The sequence below is a fragment of the Tauraco erythrolophus genome, chromosome 19 (assembly GCF_009769465.1).
Source record: "Tauraco erythrolophus isolate bTauEry1 chromosome 19, bTauEry1.pri, whole genome shotgun sequence".
Taxonomy (NCBI): domain Eukaryota; kingdom Metazoa; phylum Chordata; class Aves; order Musophagiformes; family Musophagidae; genus Tauraco; species Tauraco erythrolophus.
In genome coordinates, this window is record NC_141483.1 from 11,903,337 (window position 1) to 11,923,069 (window position 19,733).

Genomic DNA, 19,733 nt, shown 5'->3' on the forward strand with positions numbered 1-19,733 from the left:
TGATCCAAGCTAAAAAAATTCTGATGACAGCTCCCCCAGGCTTCACAGAAGTGTCCTGAAAGGATGTTACTCCCTTTCCCGTTCAGTGACAAAAGGAAAAGAAAACAGTGGGAGGAAGACAACGTATGCATTGAACAAAGCAGGAGATCTGGAAGAAAAATAGTGTGAATTTGTCTTTGAGGAATATGTTATAATGTGTATATACATGGGGACTGGGTTACAGTTGCACAGACATCTCTGGCATTTCCAGACTTTGCAGGGCTTTGTATTTTTATTAATATCACATATTACTATTTCATATTTTAAATTTAGTTCAATGTACATTCAGAGAAAAGACAGAAATAACAAATTTAAACATTCATTCTGGGTTTATTAAAATCTTGGGGTAAAAAACAAATACTCCCAATTCGCCAGTAATGCTTTAATTCTGTAATTATTTCTAAATCTGAACTAGCATTCTGATTAATTTCAGAAGTATATTTTTTCCCTTTCTCAACACTTTCACTTCTGCTGAATCTTCATCCTAAAAATGATGCTTCAGTTCATCATTTATTTTTCTCATCAGTAATAATCCTGCCCCACTTCCCCATTCAGACTAGCTTGGTTACGAGCGATGAAGGCCAAGCGGAGCCTCCTCCTCACACACAGCCAGGCTACATTCCCCACAGTTGGCATTCTCTCATCTTCTATGCATTTCCAGATCTAAAACCTTCTGTTTTCTTTCCCTTGTTTGCTCTTGGCAGCTATTGGCAGGAGACATCCTCTTAATGATCTTTTTCTGGCCTTCTAGACGACTGCTCAGACTTCTACAGATCTTTCATTATTAACGCAGAAGCCTTGTAAGTCAGTTTTAATGGCCTGTGCAATTTTTATTCCTTAGCAGGAGACATCACCTCCTCCATATGGATATATGTTTATTAATATAAATCCTTAATATCGTTTTTCCTACTGAGAATAATCAGTAAAAGCCAACCGACATGTATTACACCTTGTACCGGTTCATCCAAAAAATCAAAAAGTAATCTTTGCCCTGCAATATGCGGAGCACGGCAGAGAGAAGCGGATAATCCTTTCCCCGAGGTTGCCTAGGCACCGAACGACAGCGCGGCTTCTTTGCACGGTCCCTCCGTTCCCCTCCAGACAGGGCCGCATCCCCACTGCAGCCGCTTTCATTTCTCTGGCGTGGGATTCATTACCTGGTTTCAGTCCCTGACTATTATTCCTGGAATATCTCCAATCTCTGTTTCTGTTCTGATTGGGGATAAAAGAAGGATGGGTCGCTCGTGTTAGGGACGTGTAACGAATGCCGACAAACCCACTTTTGTCTGTGACACGACAAATTGCTATTAGTGCTCAGCCTTCATGACTGGCACATCCTTGCTCTCAGTTTAAACGGGGAGACTTAGAAAATGGGACAAAACTCTGCCATTTATTCATAAAGAGAGTGTCCTGGTTTCTTTCCTATAATCAAGTGGCAATTGTCCATTTATTCCATTAAATGTTTTCCTGCTGTACAAAATTACTCCCATTTTTCTTTTTTATATATACACCCTCTGAGTCCCAAGATAGAGTTAAATAACATACACCACAAAAGAAATGCAAGCTATTCCCAGTGCTACTGGATGAGATTTCCATCCTCCCAGTTATGCGAGAATTGTTTTCTCCTGTCACTTTTACAACTCCTCCATGTGTATCAGGAGACGACTTCTGTTTAGTAAATAGCACAAAAGTTGGCGTTATCCCTTCTTTAGTCATGATTTCCACCTTTCCTCAGTTACTATGTTTCATCTAAGTTTGTCAGTGAAGAAGGTAATAGATACCCCTCTACATCAAAAGACAAAAAGTGCCTGAAAATTTGTGACACTGATGCCTGTATTAGTCCTCCTGGAATCTCAAAGCTGTGCTCCATTTTTCCTATTTTATTTTTTTTTAAATAGGATGCTCATAAAAAAGTTTAATCATCATGGCAACATAGCCCATTTCACCTGTCTTTATGGTTAAACTGTATTTAGTGGCAACCCACCTAACATAATGGGCAAAATTTATGTTCACAGATGGTAAATTTTACAGTACAGACCAGACCAGCAAGGCCACAAATTAAACTCCAGTGCCATAAGAATTTCATTGCACACATGTATAGATCATCTGTCAACGAAGAGGGCAATATGACTGCCAGGCACAGAGAAAGCACTAAATGCATGCTTAGCCTCCAAATTCTGCCCCTGACATATCTGGGTCCTTCGATGACACCAGGCCACGCTGGCTGAATTGCAACATGAAAAGAAACAAATTCCCTGGACCACGGCACAACTAGAGCTCCAACTCAATCTTAAATTCTAGTTATTGAATGAAAACAAACAACCAAGACTTAAATTAAGCAGAGCAAAACAAGCTTGGACTGATGAAAAAGACTGGAAGTGATGGCTGGAGCTTCACGTGTAACCTGCAGCATCGCCCTGTACGTGACATTACTGGAAGGACGGGGGTTTAACAAGTGACTACTTTTCAACACAGCACATTGCTGAATCAAGAAACTGTTTCCAACTGCTTTTCAGCTTCCAAGCTTGGTAAAGAACACCAAATTTTACCAAACAAGGAAGAATCTGCTCTTGCACGAGAACTGAAGTCAGTTTTACTAGAACAAAATCCAACATAAAATAAAATGCTACGCAACACAGCATGAAATAACAAAGTGGTGCATAAAATTGAGCGGATCTGTTCTTTTGCATACTGTCAGAGCTCGAGGTCGGCACCAAACGCTGTGTTGGGAATGACTTGATTTTGATCTATCGTCTCATATGAGCCAGACTGCAATTCACCCTGCTACACTTAGAACAGATATGATTAAAAACAATCAGTTACATTAGGCAAAAATATATTTCCCGAGGCAAACATTCACTTCAATGTATTTTTCTCTGGCTACAACACACAGAAGTGCTATGTATATAAAAAACCTTCTGGGTTTTTACGGACATTAGCATGGAGCTGAAAAACAGGGAAAACCTGTGAAGGAAATTGCATAAATTAGATGCAGGCGCTGCAGTGATTGTCTTTCCCTCGGCATAATTCCCTGCCTACTGTGTAAACTTCAGCTGAATAATCTCTCCATGGGCCCCATGTATGTCACTCAAAACGATCACAGCAGAAACTCCCCGTTCTCTCTCCATCCTGGAGGACAGGTGAATCATCAACAGAATTGCATTTTGCCTCTTGCTTCCAGCATTCAACTGAAGGTTAAATAAAAATACTTGCAGTTTCTCTGATAAAAAGAACAATGCAAGTAAAGCCAAATAAAAGACCAGACAGGGTAGACGACACAGAGCTGACAGTGAATTTTCCAAGGAAATATTTCTGGGGATGTAAAACATGCTGATTTATTGTAACAGAAACATCTCCTGGAGATGAACTGATTCCACACACTTTTCAAAGAAGGAAATCCCCATGGAAACCTGACTGCCTTCCCAGCGGCTCGGGAGCATCGAGATGCACACTCCGCGTGCCGGTAGAGCTTCGTGAAGTGACTCCTGCCTGCCAGCTGCAGACATGGGAGAAGACGAGGATCTCAGTGGGAGCCAGACTCTTGAGGCTCATCCTAGGGCTCCCCAGTTTGGAGGCTCTTGACTCCCTCAGTGTCTGCTTCCTTGAAACCCCACGTTAGTTACTATGCTCAGCACTTCCAGAAACTATATTGCTTTTGAAAGTCAGCATTTGAAAACTATCTCTCCAAGAAGTTTTTGGCACTTTCCTTGCTAGCAGAAATATCAAAACTCTACCCTCACACTGTTTATTACAAGGTAAATGTTCATCAAGAAATTCCAATGGAAAGAAAACATCCTCATCTTAGGTTGTCTCTAATACCTAGGGAATTTTATCCATGATGTGGCAAAGAGAACAAAAACCTGAGAATTAAGAGCTGATGTTAAATCCTTGCAGAGCCTTAGGCAAATTCCATAATCTCTCTGCTATAGCACTGAGGATCAATATACAACTGCTGAAACTTGACTGCTCCATGAGGTTGGTCCATCTACTGACAGTGGCTGCTGGCCAAAATCTTATTTAACAAAGAAAAACCAGTAAACCCAGGTAAAGGCAAGAAAAAGCCAGGTTTATAGGAAGATCCTTCCTGACCCAAACCTCTTCAAGTCTGGTTAAACCCTATGATAATTCTGACACATTTCCCCCCCCACCTTGAGTAGCTGGAAGTGCTTGGGATATTGTGGAGCATTTCTTTCTGCCTATGCCCTGCGCTGTGATCCACTTGTCCTGATTCACAGCGCAATCTGAAAGTTTATTAATATGTATGTGCTATTTCACAAAAGCTGAATGATTTGAAAGTGCTGCATAAGGTTTGTTGTCTGTTTTCTCAACATCTGTCCCCAAAGTGCACTTCTGTCATATTCTGCTCCCATCGTTCTTGGATCAAAAAATTAAAAGTAAGGCACGAATCTGTTTTGAGGTTTGCTAGCACGGGCTGCAACTCCTTCTTTCCCAAGCGTCTCACATTCTCACAGCATATGACACTTTCCAATTACCTTTTGGCCCTTTTGTTCCCCCAGTCTGGTTCACGTTTCTCTCTGAATGTGGCCTCTATGCAGCTCTGAACCCACAGTCTGACAGCTAAGGACATAACAAATACGCAGCACTAACCCTCGGGATGGTTAGAAACGCCTGAATTCTCCTATTACAGGCAGATTCACAAGTAAAGGTCACCAGAAAGTCTCTAAAACTTAAACCAAAAACGGGCCATGCAACAAGCAGTCAAAAGCTTGAGGAAGCAGGATGGGTTGTCTTACAAAAAATAAAAAAACAAAGACGACTTGCAAAGTTGGATCCAAATCCTGGCTCTGCCAAAGACTTCCTACGCAAGCTGAGGCACATCTCTTTTTCTCACCTCTCAGCTCCTCTCTGTACAACACAACAAAATAGTTCCTTACTACATATGACCTGGGCAAGATGTATCCCATGTAGTTTGGAAAGATGATAAGAAAGTTTATAAAAAGAGAGGAAGCTTCACCAAAAAAGCAGAAAACCCTCCTGCAAACTGTCTAGCAAAATGGATCACAGCAGTTACCCTGGCTGACTTACAGAGGCATAATTTAAGAGGCAGAATTATGACTAGAAGCAAAGAGAATTAAAACAAAAAATAATCATACAAACATTTATAGCTCATACTTTAAAATCAATTCCCATGTTTCAAAGAGTGTCATCCACACAGATAATTCAAGACTATTTATAGTTTTCCCCAGTTGGAGAGGAAATGCGTAAATTCTCTCAGGAAAACACTGAATGTAACCAAAGGAATTACACCTGACATCGATTAGTCCCCATTTCCAGGCAGTTTAGCATACAGCATTTTAAAAATTCTCTTACCTTAACACAAACTGGTCTGCTAGAGAGTCCTCAGCCAGGGAAACGTGAAAGGTCACAACATCACCTTCTCTGACTGGGTTGAGTGGTAAGCGAATGACAATATTTTCATCCAGCCTCAGTGAAGACTGTTTTAACGTGTCTTGATTTGGGTAAACAACGATGCTACCAATCCTCTCCATAGCTGACAAAGCCTGGTGTTCATTATCTTGACCTGCATGGATATTGTTTTCCCATTTTGCATCCTCTGGAGAACATTCCCCATCCGCTGTATAAATCTTATAGAAGAGCTCCACAGTAATTCCTTCGAGGGAGGCTGTTTCCTCCGAAACCAGGGGCGGAGGGGAGCTGAACCAACTAGGAGATAATTCCAGCTCTGCAACACATAATCCTAGGTGACCTGCCAATCTACAGCTGGCCACAACTTCTCTAGACTCCAGGAAAGCAAACATCTTCACGCAAGGCAACCTCTCTGCAGAATTATAGTCATCCCAGTCTTTCCCCGCAATATAGAACAAAGTTTGTATTTTAGGTTTGTTGGAATAGATTGAGCTGTCGATTATGTGCGATTTTAATTTCCAATTAAAAGTGAATTTATTTGTGAAACCAAAAGATGCAGAAGTCAGCATGAGGTCCAAGGGAACAGCCTGTTCCACAGAAAAGGGTCCATACGTGGCATTTAGGACAGGTGGCAGTTTGGCTTTGTATATAAAGAATGAATCCACTCTAGACTGCAAACTGGAGTTCCTCATGATATCCTGGTTGGCTTCTTTGAGGAAGAAGAAAACATCAGCGTTGCAGATGTGATAGCTCGCAGGGAGATACGTTGGCAGGTTTGAAAATCTCTGTATGCTGTCCATGATCCCTCCTCGGCTCTCCACCACTGCAGACCAAAGATAAAAGGAAACAGAAAGACAACTCTAGCGTTTGCTTGGCATGCCCCTCCATTTTTCTCAAAAGCAATGATTACTAGCGATCAATAATACTGTTAGCCACAATTACAAAACAATCTAACACAGGCACCATGGAATAACGCTGGTGGCTCAAAGCTCATACACAGAAAACATCCCATTGCATCAGCTGTACAACTCCCTTTCCACCTTCCCCAAGCTAATATCTACTTGAAAGCCATCAATCAAGTACTGGATAAAACAAGGAGGAGACTGATTGACCAGATCCCAATCTAAGTTCCAAAACTTTTTACTGGTTGGGTTTTGTTCTGTTATTGCCAGATCAAACTTACAACTTCTTCCCATCCATGTTCCAATGTAGGTAAGAAACTGGCAGATTGAGTACTAGTAGGAAGTAAAGCAGAACATTTTCTTTAGCCTAACATCACCAACACACAATGCAACGAGAGGGTTGCAAGTCTGCATCACTCCCAATGCACTTTTGACAGGTCAGTACTTTGAAAGTCAGCGGCAAACTGATAAAAGCTTTGTGTGCTTGAAACCAAAACTTTTCACACAAAAAAACCCGTGGGGTTTGATAGAGGTCTCGGTGGGACAGGTTTATAGGCAAGAGTGAAATCCTTTACAGGCAGAAGGTTCGCAAACGCTTAGAAGGACTTTTTTGTTTAATTCCAGAGGAGAATGAAACACATTTGGAAACCACAAAAGTTTCTCTACAACACAATGGTCAATCCTCCCGTCAGCACTGAACAATTTTTCCCAGGCAAGAAAAGATTCCAGAGGGAGGGAGGGATCAAACAGACGTCTTTGGTTCGGGCTGATCTCTAATTAACAGTGAGATATATTCAATCTGAGCTGCAATACTACCAGAAAGAAATGGTGGGTCTTTCAAACTAACAATTCATACGCTCCGACAAAAAGCCGGTGAATGCGAGCTCCTGGGACTGCCACAGAAGAAATAAACAGAAACCAAATGAATTAAAATGAAGCAGTTCCACAGTGTGCAGAGATAACACAGGAACAATGACAGATCCTAAGGTCAAAGCTCTTGTTGTCTCGCACTGCAGCTCAGCGGCGATTTGACTGTCAGGACTGGGGAGAGCAGATACACAACGCGACAACCGCACAAACAATTACACCTGTTACGAGCCAGATGACTCAGATACTTACAGCCACAATTTAGCGCAGATAAAAGCTCTAATATTTAAGCTATTTTTTCAAGTTGTGTATTTTTAAAGCCTACACTTATCCAAGACAGATTTTAGGGCAAATCTCATCCATTTGACTTCACTCCACTCTTGTTCTCAGTTGAAATTCTGGTCATTTATTTTCGATGGCTTGGTAGTATCTACGCTTATCTAAATGCTTCTCATTTCATCACAATACTTCTGCCTTTACTTCTGCTGTATATTTAATTGTATCAAGGTTTTTCTGCAGCCATTGGAATATTCTTGGTGGGAACAAGTAAATATACAAAAACACACAAAAACTTCAAAAAATTCTCAGCAGGAAACAGTATCAACAATCTCCTTTCTCACTACTCCACTTGGAGATCAGATGGGAGTTTCCTCTCAGTTCCACAAGCAAAAGCAATTGCAGAGCAGCTGCCGTGCAATCGCCCCACTTGAGTGTCCTCTTGTTTCTTGTGTCCCTGCATAAACATTTCAGCCCATCTGTCATAAAACACCAGTGCAGCCAACACCTTCCCCCACCTGCACGTAGCCATGGACCCGGGCACTCAGCTGAAATGCAGAAACCCAGATGATGAGAAACTTTCCCCTCCTTCCCCGTGTGAGGATTGAGCTGGGCCAGCTTGCGATGGTATCACAGCTCACATAGCGGACAACCAATTTTCTAGTGGAGAAAATTGACTTTGGCCCTTCACTTCCACATCTCTTCATATTCAGATGTGAACGACGGGCTGCTGGCACACTCCATGCAGCAACTGAAGACCTCAGCTCTCTCTGGGAAGTCACAGGGTGTGGGTAGTAACAAGCAATTCTGGAAGAAGACAGAGGCAGTCTCTCCAGCAAGAGGCTAACCAAGACACAAGCAGCGTAAGAGGCATGAGGCACAGGTGAGACAGACACCACAGAAAGCAGTAGGTGCTGCATAGCAGAGATGGACACTGCTGCTCAGTAGCAACGGGCATAGGAGGCTGCACAAGGCAAGGAACCCACAGCAACCTACAAAAGGGATGGGGGCAAAGAGCAGAGGCTAGTGACCACCATTTAGCAATGCCCCACTACTGCTTGCTGTGCTGCTCTGGCATTGACCACTGCCCAGCAGGAGCCCCAACACTTTTATCCCACCACTGAATGACAAAGTGCTTGGGAAACACACTGTGGGTCAAACCTCATCCTGCTCATGGCCAGAGGAGAAGGGAGAAGATCAATGCCAGATCTAGCACCAAAGTCACCAAAGGATGTTTTAGCAGCTTCATTACTGCTCTGCTATTTATAGAGCACCTCGGCACAGCATGGGTTGCTGTGCTGTTGTGCAACTGCACAACTCAGTCCCTGAAAGTGAACTTTGCTCCTGTGAAAGCCAAGGCAGCGAGGGGAGGAAGAGTGCTGGTTCTTTGCTGAGAAGCCAAACACAGACAAACACCTTCCTGAATTAATTGTAGATAAATTGAACTACATTTGAAATCAATACTTTTGAGAAGTTGTGTTTATAATAAAAATTGTGCAGCTGTACAGATAAGCAAAGGACACACAGCAAAAGTACCCCCTGATTTTTGGGAGAAGAGTTAAAATTTGCCTGCTCCCAAGACACACCAGATTACACAGAAGATTTAAACACTGACATAGATCCTGAGCCTAAAGAGGAAACAAAACCAAGGCAAGGCTTAAACGCATTTGTGTTTACATTACAGGACTTCCCCCCCAGCCTTTATGCAGATATTTTCTCTCTCTCAAGCAGTGATTTACAGAAAGTTTAAAAGGTATGTTTTTGCCTTTCCTCTGTTTCATTACTATGTCAACGTTCAGTGCCTCTTCTCAGAACCAGTACGAGGACTAGGATATCAGCCTGCTGTAACTCAAACAAAATGAGACACAAATTTTGTCTGAAAGCTTATATGTGAAGCCATAAACACCAGCAGACAGGGCTGGGCTTTGTCCTAGAACCAGCCTGCAACAAAATATGATATCTGAATTTAGCAGCATTTTATGATGCTGTAGGCACATCTAAAAAGAAATACTTCATACAATGGCAGGCCAACACCCCGCCTTTTTAATTCGGCACATCAGCACCACAGCATCAATCTCCTCACGGTAACAATCAGAAACAGGACACATTTCCAGCTTTCTAGTGTGCAACAAAGCAACTAATAAATCACCTGTTCATTTAATAAGCACTCCAGCAAGATCAAAAGAGGGCAAAGCATTAGATCAGAAGGTGGGTTAGTCCTAATTACGTACGAAAAAAGAGCAAGAGTTGAAGAAAAGCAAGTGGAGGCCAAATAAGCATTCCCACAGCCCAGTGCTATGTCAAAGGCTGAACACAGTCTGCTTCTCAGACTATTGTGGCATTGGGAGCGTTGAGGGGAGACGTATGGAAACAACACATTTTTGGACGTGACTTGAGATGTTTAGCTTAAATTTCTAAAATAACTTTTACCTTGTAACAGTTTTTCAGCAGGTGCTTTGCTCCTTTTAAAGCACTTCTTTGGACTAACCAAATACCAAGACGCCAGGAGCAACAGGTCAACTTGTAAAATTTCATCACTCCTGTTTCACACCAAAAACCCTCTCTCCAGTGTTAAGCAATAGTTTCATAGCCCAGTTCATTCTGCAAACTTTGAGAGTGCAGACGGAAAGGAAACACCTTTCCAATATGTCTGAAGAGCAGAGAGAGAGAGACAAAGCCACCGTGCACATAACCAGCCATGCAATGCTGTCTCTCTAGGAGATGATCCTTCCTGGCCCTCACTCTGAACAGCTCAGACCTCAAATGAAGCTTCTTTTCTGTTGTTTTGATAATTTATTATTTAACCATAAAATTATCCATCACTTTTGGTTTTAATCTCACTTGACCCTGGACTGATGCCACAAAAAGCAGCAAAGGCTAAAGCACATGCAAAGCCACAGCTGCAGGTCACACTGGGCAGTAAAAATCTGCCATTCACGTAACTCAAGATTTCATCCAAGCTACATTTCTTAGATTTCATACATTTTAATAAGAAGCAAAACAAGTATCCTACTAGAAGGTAGTGGTGGCAGTGGCAGGTCAGCATTAAAAACTAATGCATCTGTGTTATGTTGTAGTAAGAGGAAAGTATTTAAAATTCATCATTTTGTAACTAAAAAGGAAAATAACTCCTGTTGCAGCATAAATCCAAATTTCACATCTAAATCTTCCCTCTACTTTAGCTAACTACGTATCAGGAGCCAAGTCTTCCACAAGCCCTCAGTAATTCTGAAGTTGGAGGTGTGAGGAACAAGAAGTGTTTAAAATTGCAACTTTTCAATATCTTTTTTCTCTGAAAACAATCCAGAAATCCAATCCTGCACCTGTGGAAAAACTGTGAAAACGTTAAAATTCGTCTTTCCTGCAGCATCATCAGAATTGTAGCGTGAAATCATACAGACACTCCTCTTTGTAAAAGAGGAATAATTTCAAGTAATGTGGTGCCAGTAAGTACTATGATGTTATCCATGAGTCACACAGAGGCAATCAATGGCTTGTCTGTATAGGAGAAAAATAACCAGCCCTTCCCACCAGCCCCCACTAAAGACCATAAAGACCAAACTACACATGTACATTATTCCACTATAAAAATGGCTCTATTCATAATAATTATTTTGCTCTGGAAATGCAGGCATTATCCTTGAATAAAAACACACTGTATCTCAGAAGAGGGTGTCTACACAAGGAAAGCTATTCTGGAACTGATAAATTATAGGAGAATAATTAATTCCGGATCAGCTGTGTCGGTCACTTTCCATCACGCATGCAAGGAGTAAGAGCTGATGCTGTTTAGGGACCCCAGCCATGAGAGGCTGTGCAAGGTGATCTGGCCTGGCTACAGCTGGGGAAACTCTGACTCTTAATCCTCACAGCAGGAAAATGAGAAGGATGATTACGGTGTGAAAATCTACCATGAGTTTAGACCTCATTTGGGCACTATGAGTAGGATAAGTTTGGGTTGTGTGAGGATTTAAGGAGCCTAGATGAACACCCGCCTCATGCTCTCCCTGACTCATTCAAAATTTAATAAAATAACCATGAAAGGAGGATGACACTGTTTACTTCCCACATTCAGAGTCCATCCTGTGACTCATCTCCTCAGTTTTACATTAAGGAGGAAAAGGAGGAGAAAAACCCTACATAGTCCCACTGAGGAACAACTTCCATCATCCATCATTCAAAAACAAGCCTTACTCCTTCAGTACTTGAGGTAGTTATACAGTGAACAACACTGGCACAGAAAAAAAGACATAATAACAAACAGTCTTTTCAATTGTAACAGAATAGTTTGAAGATATAAATGACACCACAAGAAAGAGCTAAGAAGAGTTCCCAATACTTTTTTAACATTAAATTAAAGTCAGACCAGAAGCTGTAAACATATAAAAAACTGTAGCCTGAGAAAAGATGATAGGATCCTTTCAAGCTTTTCTCATTCTCTCTTCTTCTTATCCTTGTTTGATGTAAGGACAGAACTTGATGCAGGACTCACAACCAGTTTACAGTCCTTACATTCAATCTTGATTACACGGTTGTGGAGACAGAGACTCGCTTTGCAAAACATTGCTAGTCAGGCTTGTCTTGTTTTGAAAGAGATGAAAAAGGATGCAATTTAAAAAAAAAAAAAAAGAAAAGGAAGTCTAATCCAAACATCTAAAACTGAAGAGGTGTTAATTAACTTCTGTAGGCTTGGGACAATGTCTCACATACTTATCTTCAAACGTCTCAGTCAAACTTTTGTTACCCAAGCTTCACTGCAGCTACACGTTCTCTCCGCGGGAGTCAGTCCATCTACTTTGAGATCGGTATCTAAGCCCAGCACACACTCCAGCCTCCCCTTTCAGAAAAATCACAGAGAAAGGTATCTCCAGAATTTATTTATCCTCTCCTAGACACTTCTATCTTAGGGGTGACAAATCACCCTTGGGAGGAGCCTATTTCTACCCGTTAACTCGATTGCCAAAGGTGGCCAGTGCAGACTCACATGCTGGAGGTTTAGATGTCTATGGGCAAAGGAGTCCTGGCCCATCAGATCTGATGGCTCACTCTTCACTAAAGCTTCGCTTCCCACATCACATGCCTGTTTGCCCAGTACTCTGCTTCCAAAACGCTTGCAAGCAACATCTGAGGTCTCATAAATCTTTTGTCTACTAAAATACATTTTTCAGTGCAAAATTAAACCATGCATACGAATGAAACCCCTGATCAGGCCACGAGTTCAGTAATAAACTGTATTCTTGCATTCCAAAGTAAGACAAGTGCTTTGTCTACTTACCGTTGCCAAAAAATTAAGTTGGATGTGGAAGTTTCTGAGCTGGTGCTTACTACAGTTTCTAGCTTGCATGCATTTTGCACAGTCACCCATACTGAAAGACATACGTACAGCAAGGCCACCTACAGATAGTAATAAAACTGTACTGTCTGAAAGGCTGCCTATAAATCTTATTAAAGTAATCCCTTCCCTGAACCCAGATTATTACATTCACCTTTATGGTAGAGTAAAAATTAATTTTCTCAGCTATAATAAGTGTATGATAAGAAGGCATCACTTGGGACTAAATAAAGATTATAATTAACTCCAACTGAATAAATCTAAATTTAGCTTGGACTAGCAATTTGTTTTCATACATTTTCCTCTACGACTGAGTGAATAGGTACGGCAGGATTAGCATCCCATGCCAGTTCCAGCGCTGCTGGCACAGAAAGGAGTGAGGCAAAGTGTAATCCAACACCCAAAAGGCCTGAAGATTAACTCAGGGTTCTCTATCAGCAAAAGTTTGGAAAATTAGAGAGAAACAAAAAGGCTCAAAACTGCCATTAGACCAGCAAGGAAAGCATGTGAAGAGGGATATTCCAGAGGGAATGCTGCTTGCCACACTGCCTAAATCAGCGTTATGCAAAGCCTCTTGGCTCTGCCACGGGCTGCTGCGAGCATGTTTAGCAGAACCATCCTCTGTGGTCGCCTGATCCTACTCTCCTACTGAGCATCTGTGTTTGGGTGCTATCAGAAACGGGCTGTTGGGTCAGATGGATCCGTGCTCTGACCTGGGACGGCCATTCTTAATCTGCGCTTCCTCATCTGCAACACCCTCAGAATTGATCCCTAAAGCAATTGCAAAACAAGTAAACACAACTTTACACAAGCATGTGCAAAGCACACAAACAAAATGGGAGAAAAGTAAACGCATCAAACAAATACACAGAGTTTACCCTGATTTTTTGACTTAGTTGAAAATAAAAACCCTTATAGCAGCACTATACCCAGCAGATTAGAGATACTATTTTTTTCAAGGAAACGAGGCACTACTTATAAAAGATTGAGGAACTGCCTTGTTAAGCCACTATCTCATTATTTCCCATTCTCTGGGAAGATGATTGTTAACAACTTTATTACTGGGAAGGAGGAGTTCAGGCTTGTTTATCAAAATAGACCACAAATTTATCCTAGCCAGGGAATAGTGTGCAACCCAAGCAATAAAGCCACTGTGCTTCCTCCTCTGATTGCCATGCTAGCATCGGATTTGCCTGCATAAGAAGATTTTATCAGGTATAAAGCTACAGCTGAGCCATTATCATTACAGCAGAATGGTTCTCCAAGCAGATATGTTTATTTCCAAAGACTGGAATTCTTTTAGCTTAAAGGTTACACAGTCTAAAATAAAATAAAATAAATAAAAAAAAAATAGGATGAAACCAGAGTATATATGGATGCAATAAGAGTATGTAATGCACTACACCACTGTAACAACTTTAATTCATCTCTCACAAGGGTTTAGCTTTCCTAGACAGGACACCCTTCTGCTGCCCCCAGCACCATCATTTCATTTTGAGAACTAACAGACTTAAGCACAATTCCCGCCCAAGTATGAAATTCCCCAAAATTATGCTGTCCAAGCCTGAGGTGTGCAAATTCCTCCTGAATCATTAACACTGGCTGTCATAGTTAAATCTGTCACAGCTTCTAAGCCAAAGATCCAGCATCTCTATAGGTTACAGAGTGGAAATTTTAGCTCAATGGAGAATGAGAGATCCCCTTTCCTCCAAATGCTACCACCACGTCAAGGCCTGGGAGGACCTGAGATACAGGACATTAAACCTGTGACATCTGTAACTGTAGGAAGGCTATTTTAGGTAAGTTTTAGAGGCTTTTATTGCTCCCGCTGAACCCTGTACAGTGGGAAACATGATAACTAAGGCACCTGGTTTTATGGGATGGAGTAATAGAAAAAATAGTCACAATAAAAAAATTTTAAAAACTCTCTAAACATCCCTAAAATAGGTTTTCTTGAAACATACTGAGATAGTTTCGCCATCCGTGAGTAATGTGCCCATCCCCATACCCCATAAAATCTTTATGTCATCACGTATTGTATTTATTCACCTCCACTTCACTCTCACATGCATGCTTCTGGTCAAAGTCTTTGTTGTTAAAAACATCTATTCAAATGTGTCTGATAGAAAAAGGTAGAAGATAAAATATATTCCCATAGTACTACCTGTATGTTGTGCAGGAGCACTACGTGGTCCCATCCACAGACAAAGCACAGGATAATGGTGTTTCTAAGCCAGGTGTTCCCAGCTTCCCAGGGCCAGTGAATTCTCACTCAAATCTATTGCGTGTAAAACATTATTTCCATTAAGAAGGGGATCATTCCCATGGGTGAAGGACACAGAACAAATACTGAGGGTGAATCTATAGAGAAAAAGTGTGAGCATGGAGAGAGCACAGGGACACTGAACACTCCCTTTCCAAAAACCAAGCAGAAATGAGATGAGACATTCACAGGGTTTCTCATTCGAGTCTCCATCAGCCGTCTCCAGCTCCCACCTCCTCTGACAGAGGCAATACAGGTATTTGCAGAACTAAGGTTTTCCAGCCCAAACTAATTCCCTGAGTGCTAGAAGAGAGTTTTCCTCCATATCGTGCTCAGCAGAGCCAAGGCCACCTCAGTGCAGATAACTGACACAGGTGCTTTACTTGCCAAATCTCAGCACAGGGACGGTGCCCAAGAGAGGAAATGTCCCACGAGATTTCTCATTTAATGTGGCTGTGGCAATCGCTCAGGTTGCTCTGCGGGGTTGATCACTGGTCTAACTTGCCATTTCAATTTCGATCAGGGGTGTTGATATGGCTGCTAAAAGTCACAGGCTGCTCTTGGCAAGTTTCTTTGCATCTCTCATACAACAGCGATGGGGAATTGTCCTGCCAGTTACAATTAGAGGCATTAGCACGGTGGCTAAAGGTCACGAATTCATCAGCTGAAAGAACTGAACGACAGGGCCACTACTGCGAGCTAAACCGAAGTTTGAACACACCTGATTAACCAAGGAGGGTTTTCTGTTCTGATCACCCGGAGGGCAGAGACAACTGCACACACACACGGAGGTTTTGCACAACCCTCCGCTTGCTGGGCAGAAACCCCACAAACACAAACCATGAACACCGCAGCCCATGTCAAGGTGCCTCCCCTAGGCGTGAGCAGAGTTGGGATTTCCTAAAATCTCCTCCTTTCCAGACACCCCTCAGCTCTTTTTGACTGAAGGCAGAGATGCCAAAACCAACCCTCCACCAACTCGGGAAGGGTGACTGGCACACCCGGGCAGCACGCCTTTGCCATGGGGGCAGTCGGGAGGCACAGCCACTCCAGGTGAAGCTAACCTGGGTGACAGTCCCAGGGGCTGGGGCAGGGCTGCCTGATGCTCAGCTCCCCACCACACAGCACTGGTCCTGGCATTGCTCCTTACCCTGATGCAGAGTTGGTGCTTCCAGCTGCCAGCATTGCAAATCCCGTGCATCCCTCCTGAGATCTGATAAATAAGGTTTGTCACAGCTTCTGGAGGTTCTCATTGCTAAAGAGGAGGTTAGGAGAGGGCTCCCTACTACCGTTATCTGAAGAAAAACTCATTTTCCCTCAGTGGTATTTCATAAACAACATAAAATGAGTATGTGTATGGGAGTGTGGATATATCCTCCAACAACAGAAAGGCCTTACAAGGCAAACGTATTCACTAAAGGCACCAGGTGACTGCAAAAGTAAATCTCTTAAATATATGCTCTAAACTATTAGCCAACTGTGAAATATTTGTATTCAGTGTCAAAACATCCATGTCACAAAAAGCCAAGAGACTGACAGGAGAAAGGCCAGGATTTATGTTAGCTGAGGTCTATCTGTCTTGGAGATAGGAAAGCTGAGAGAGAGTCCTTTTATTAAAATCACTCTCCTGCTGCAGATATTGATCTAAGCAGCTAAGGTTGAATAGCAAAGTGCATCCTCATCTCTCACAAAATTACTCACTGGTACAGCAGTAAAAGACTGGGGTAAACGCCCTCACAGCTCCAGCAAACGGCACCCCAAAAGGAAGCAGGCAGGGAAGAAGAGGCATTGGGACAAACAGCATCCTGCGACACCATGGCACAGCTGCCCTCCAGGAACCAGAAAGTCCCTCTCAACTCCACTTCCCAAATTTTCAGGAAGCCTATTTTGCTCCCCAAACAAACTAACACAGGTTGCCATTACTCCCAGACTGAGTTCACCATTAAAAAAATACGAAGAAACAAATGCTGACTGCATTGCTTGCATTCCCGTTTTAAGGAGCAAATGTCTTTTCAAAAGGATACTTCCCTAAATCTCCTTCAGTGTTTTCAATTTTTTCTCTAAGCAATAATTGCAATAACTTCTGCCCCAGTTTGGGCTGATCCCTCCCTGGCAGCTCTCCCATGGCTCCTGAAGGACCTGGATCTTGGCTGTGTTTCTCTTTGCAAACCCCAGCTTGTGACTGCAGTCAATGGCCTCGAGTATTACACCAAAAGACGAAATGAAGCCAAGTAACTTGAAGTTCTAAATACTACAGACTTTCTACATTCCTGCATCCACAGGTTACCCAGGTACATCATTTTATAGCACTTCTGATGCTCCCCACAGAAGCTTCTGCCTTTGGTGATATTGAAAATTTCTTTGCATGAGCCAGAAATTACAGGATGTTAAAAATGCTGGCAGCAGATTCTCCAAAGGCATTGTCAGAAAGAGGTAAGATTGGTCCAAAGCCTTCCTCCAGCACAACGGGCTTTCACTGGATTCTCCATTCTGTTGTTCCGAAGCTCTCGGAGGAAACAAGCTCCAAACCGATGGGCCCGAACAGCCGCAGGAAACCACAAAAGCAGCTTACAATAAAACCCCTGTAAAGTTATTAAGAACACAGATATGTCTTGAATGCACAGAAAATCCTCTGTCTTACCAGCACTCATCCATATCCCACTGTGACTGTAATCCCAGGAAGAGCATACACCACACACAGCCCCGCCGGGGGACCGCGATGAAACAAAACAGGATGCAGAGACACGCAAAGCGAAATCCTCGGTCCAGTGCCAGCCCCGCAGCTCTGCCTGAGCACTGGGAGAAATTCTCATTTCGCTCCCCATTACTGTTGGATTTCTTACCTGGATAGCAACCCTGACTGCACAAGCTGATTTTGGGGACTGATACCAAGACCGTTAAATTCCTGGTTAAATCTTTGCAGTGTTTAAGTCTGTGGAAAGAAGTCAGCTCTCACTGAGGTTTCCCCACTGAACTCCAGAGGTGCAGGCTGTTGCTTCCAGCAAGATTTGCATCCCCATCCTGCAAACACGCATGCACATATATCATTTCAAGTGTGTGTGCAGTGGCACTAAGCGAGTTTTCCCTCTGGGAAATTGAAACACAAGCTACAAAGTTTCAGGACAGAGACCTGTGAGGCCACCCGGCCTTTCAGCTGCTTCAGAAAAAGCTCGGTGGCTTTACAGTTTCACCACTATTACTTCAGAGACATCTGTGCCTTTTTGCTCTGAAGCCCATCTTCAAACCTGCACTTCGCATTGCTCTCGCAGGCAACCAATATCAGAATGGCACAGGCTGGAAGGGACCTCAGAGATCATCTAATCCAACCTCCCTGCCACGGGCAGGGACACCTCTCAACTAGATCAGGCTACTCAAGGCTCCGTCCAACCTGGCCTCGAACACCTCCAGGGAGGGGGCATCCACAACTTCTCTGGGCAATTTATTCCAAAGTCTTACGACAGTAACCGAACTCCCAAAGCAATACGTGCCCTCTGACTCGCACAGGAGCGACCACACAGGCCTCGCTCTGCAGTCCAGACATCATTAAGTTATCAATTTATATCTGCCTCTCAAGGAACAGCACATGAACAGATGGAGCCTTCCTTTCTAACGACAGCCTTCCCCTCCTCCCCCCAAAAATACCCAGAACAAAAGTTTCTGTTTTCTCTCAGATTCCTTTACTTAATTCAACATTTTATTTTTGGAATGACAACAGCCTCGAGCAACTCCATTAATTTGTTACGGAGTAAAAGAGCTTTGCATTCCTAGGGTGATTGCTGACCTCCTCCCCTGCTCCCTTGCTTACTGAAACAATCCTGCTCAAGCACATCCTGGTATCAGAACAAAGCATAATTTTTCATGCTTGAATGCATTATTTTACGTTATGAATACACATTTGACATATTTTACAAATTCACGGCAGATGCTGTCGGAACGGACAAAATAACCATCCCTGGGTACCGCTTTTCTCTTACTACAACGATCAAAGGCTGCAGCTTGTCATTCACACGTGGAGAACGGCTCCTCTTGGGGAGAGAAGGAGCCTGCAGCCTCACCCAGGACTTCTTGGGTATTTGTTTCTCTATCTGTTGCCGACTAGCAATTTAGAGTTCGATTTTCTAAGCACGAGGAAAATTCCCAATAGCTCTGGAGGAGGCAGTTCAAGGAGATCTTGTCAAAATATTGGTGTGTAAAGAAAGTGAAACTTTCTTATGGCTTTCATATTGCGATGCGCCAAATATGGTTATCTTGCTCACAGACAATTATTAACTTATATGCAAAGAATAAAAACTCTCAAGCGAAAAACAAAGTTGGATGAGGTCATACTTGCTCTGTGGTTCACTTGTGTTAATTTATTAAGGTAATAAAAGATAATGCCTGTTAGCTGATAGCATTTTCAAACTCTTCAAGAGTCAAGAGAAGTAAATTATATCAGATTTGACATTGCCTGAGAAGCCAAAAAGCTGGATCTAATTCTTTTCTCAAGGACAGGGCAATTTTAAAATTGAGAGTTGCAGGACATCACTATCACAGCACAACCCAGCATACTAGCTGGCAAACTCCAGATCATCAAAATGATGGTTAGTTTAGGATTATGATTGGTTTAGAATTAGTTTAGGCCAGTGCCTCGACCAGAGCAGAAAGTGCTCACCTACCAGGATAAACT

At 42.6% G+C, this 19,733-nt stretch overlaps 1 protein-coding gene across 2 annotated transcripts in view; it reads right to left on the minus strand.

The window, feature by feature from the left end:
- The window catches only part of TMEM132B (transmembrane protein 132B), a 247,000-nt gene that overhangs the window by 171,291 nt on the left and 55,976 nt on the right, over window positions 1-19,733 (minus strand). Inside the window, exons 1-2 of one of the 2 annotated variants that reach the window (XM_086623474.1) lie at window positions 14,548-14,577; window positions 5,371-6,242 (exon numbers count right to left, since the gene is read on the minus strand). In XM_086623474.1, the coding sequence (XP_086479600.1) occupies window positions 5,371-6,227 (857 nt within the window). In that variant the 5' untranslated portion in view covers window positions 6,228-6,242; window positions 14,548-14,577. Of the gene's footprint in view, window positions 1-5,370; window positions 6,251-14,547; window positions 14,578-19,733 lie in introns of those variants that run through there. The other variant, XM_086623473.1, reaches the window with a different exon arrangement.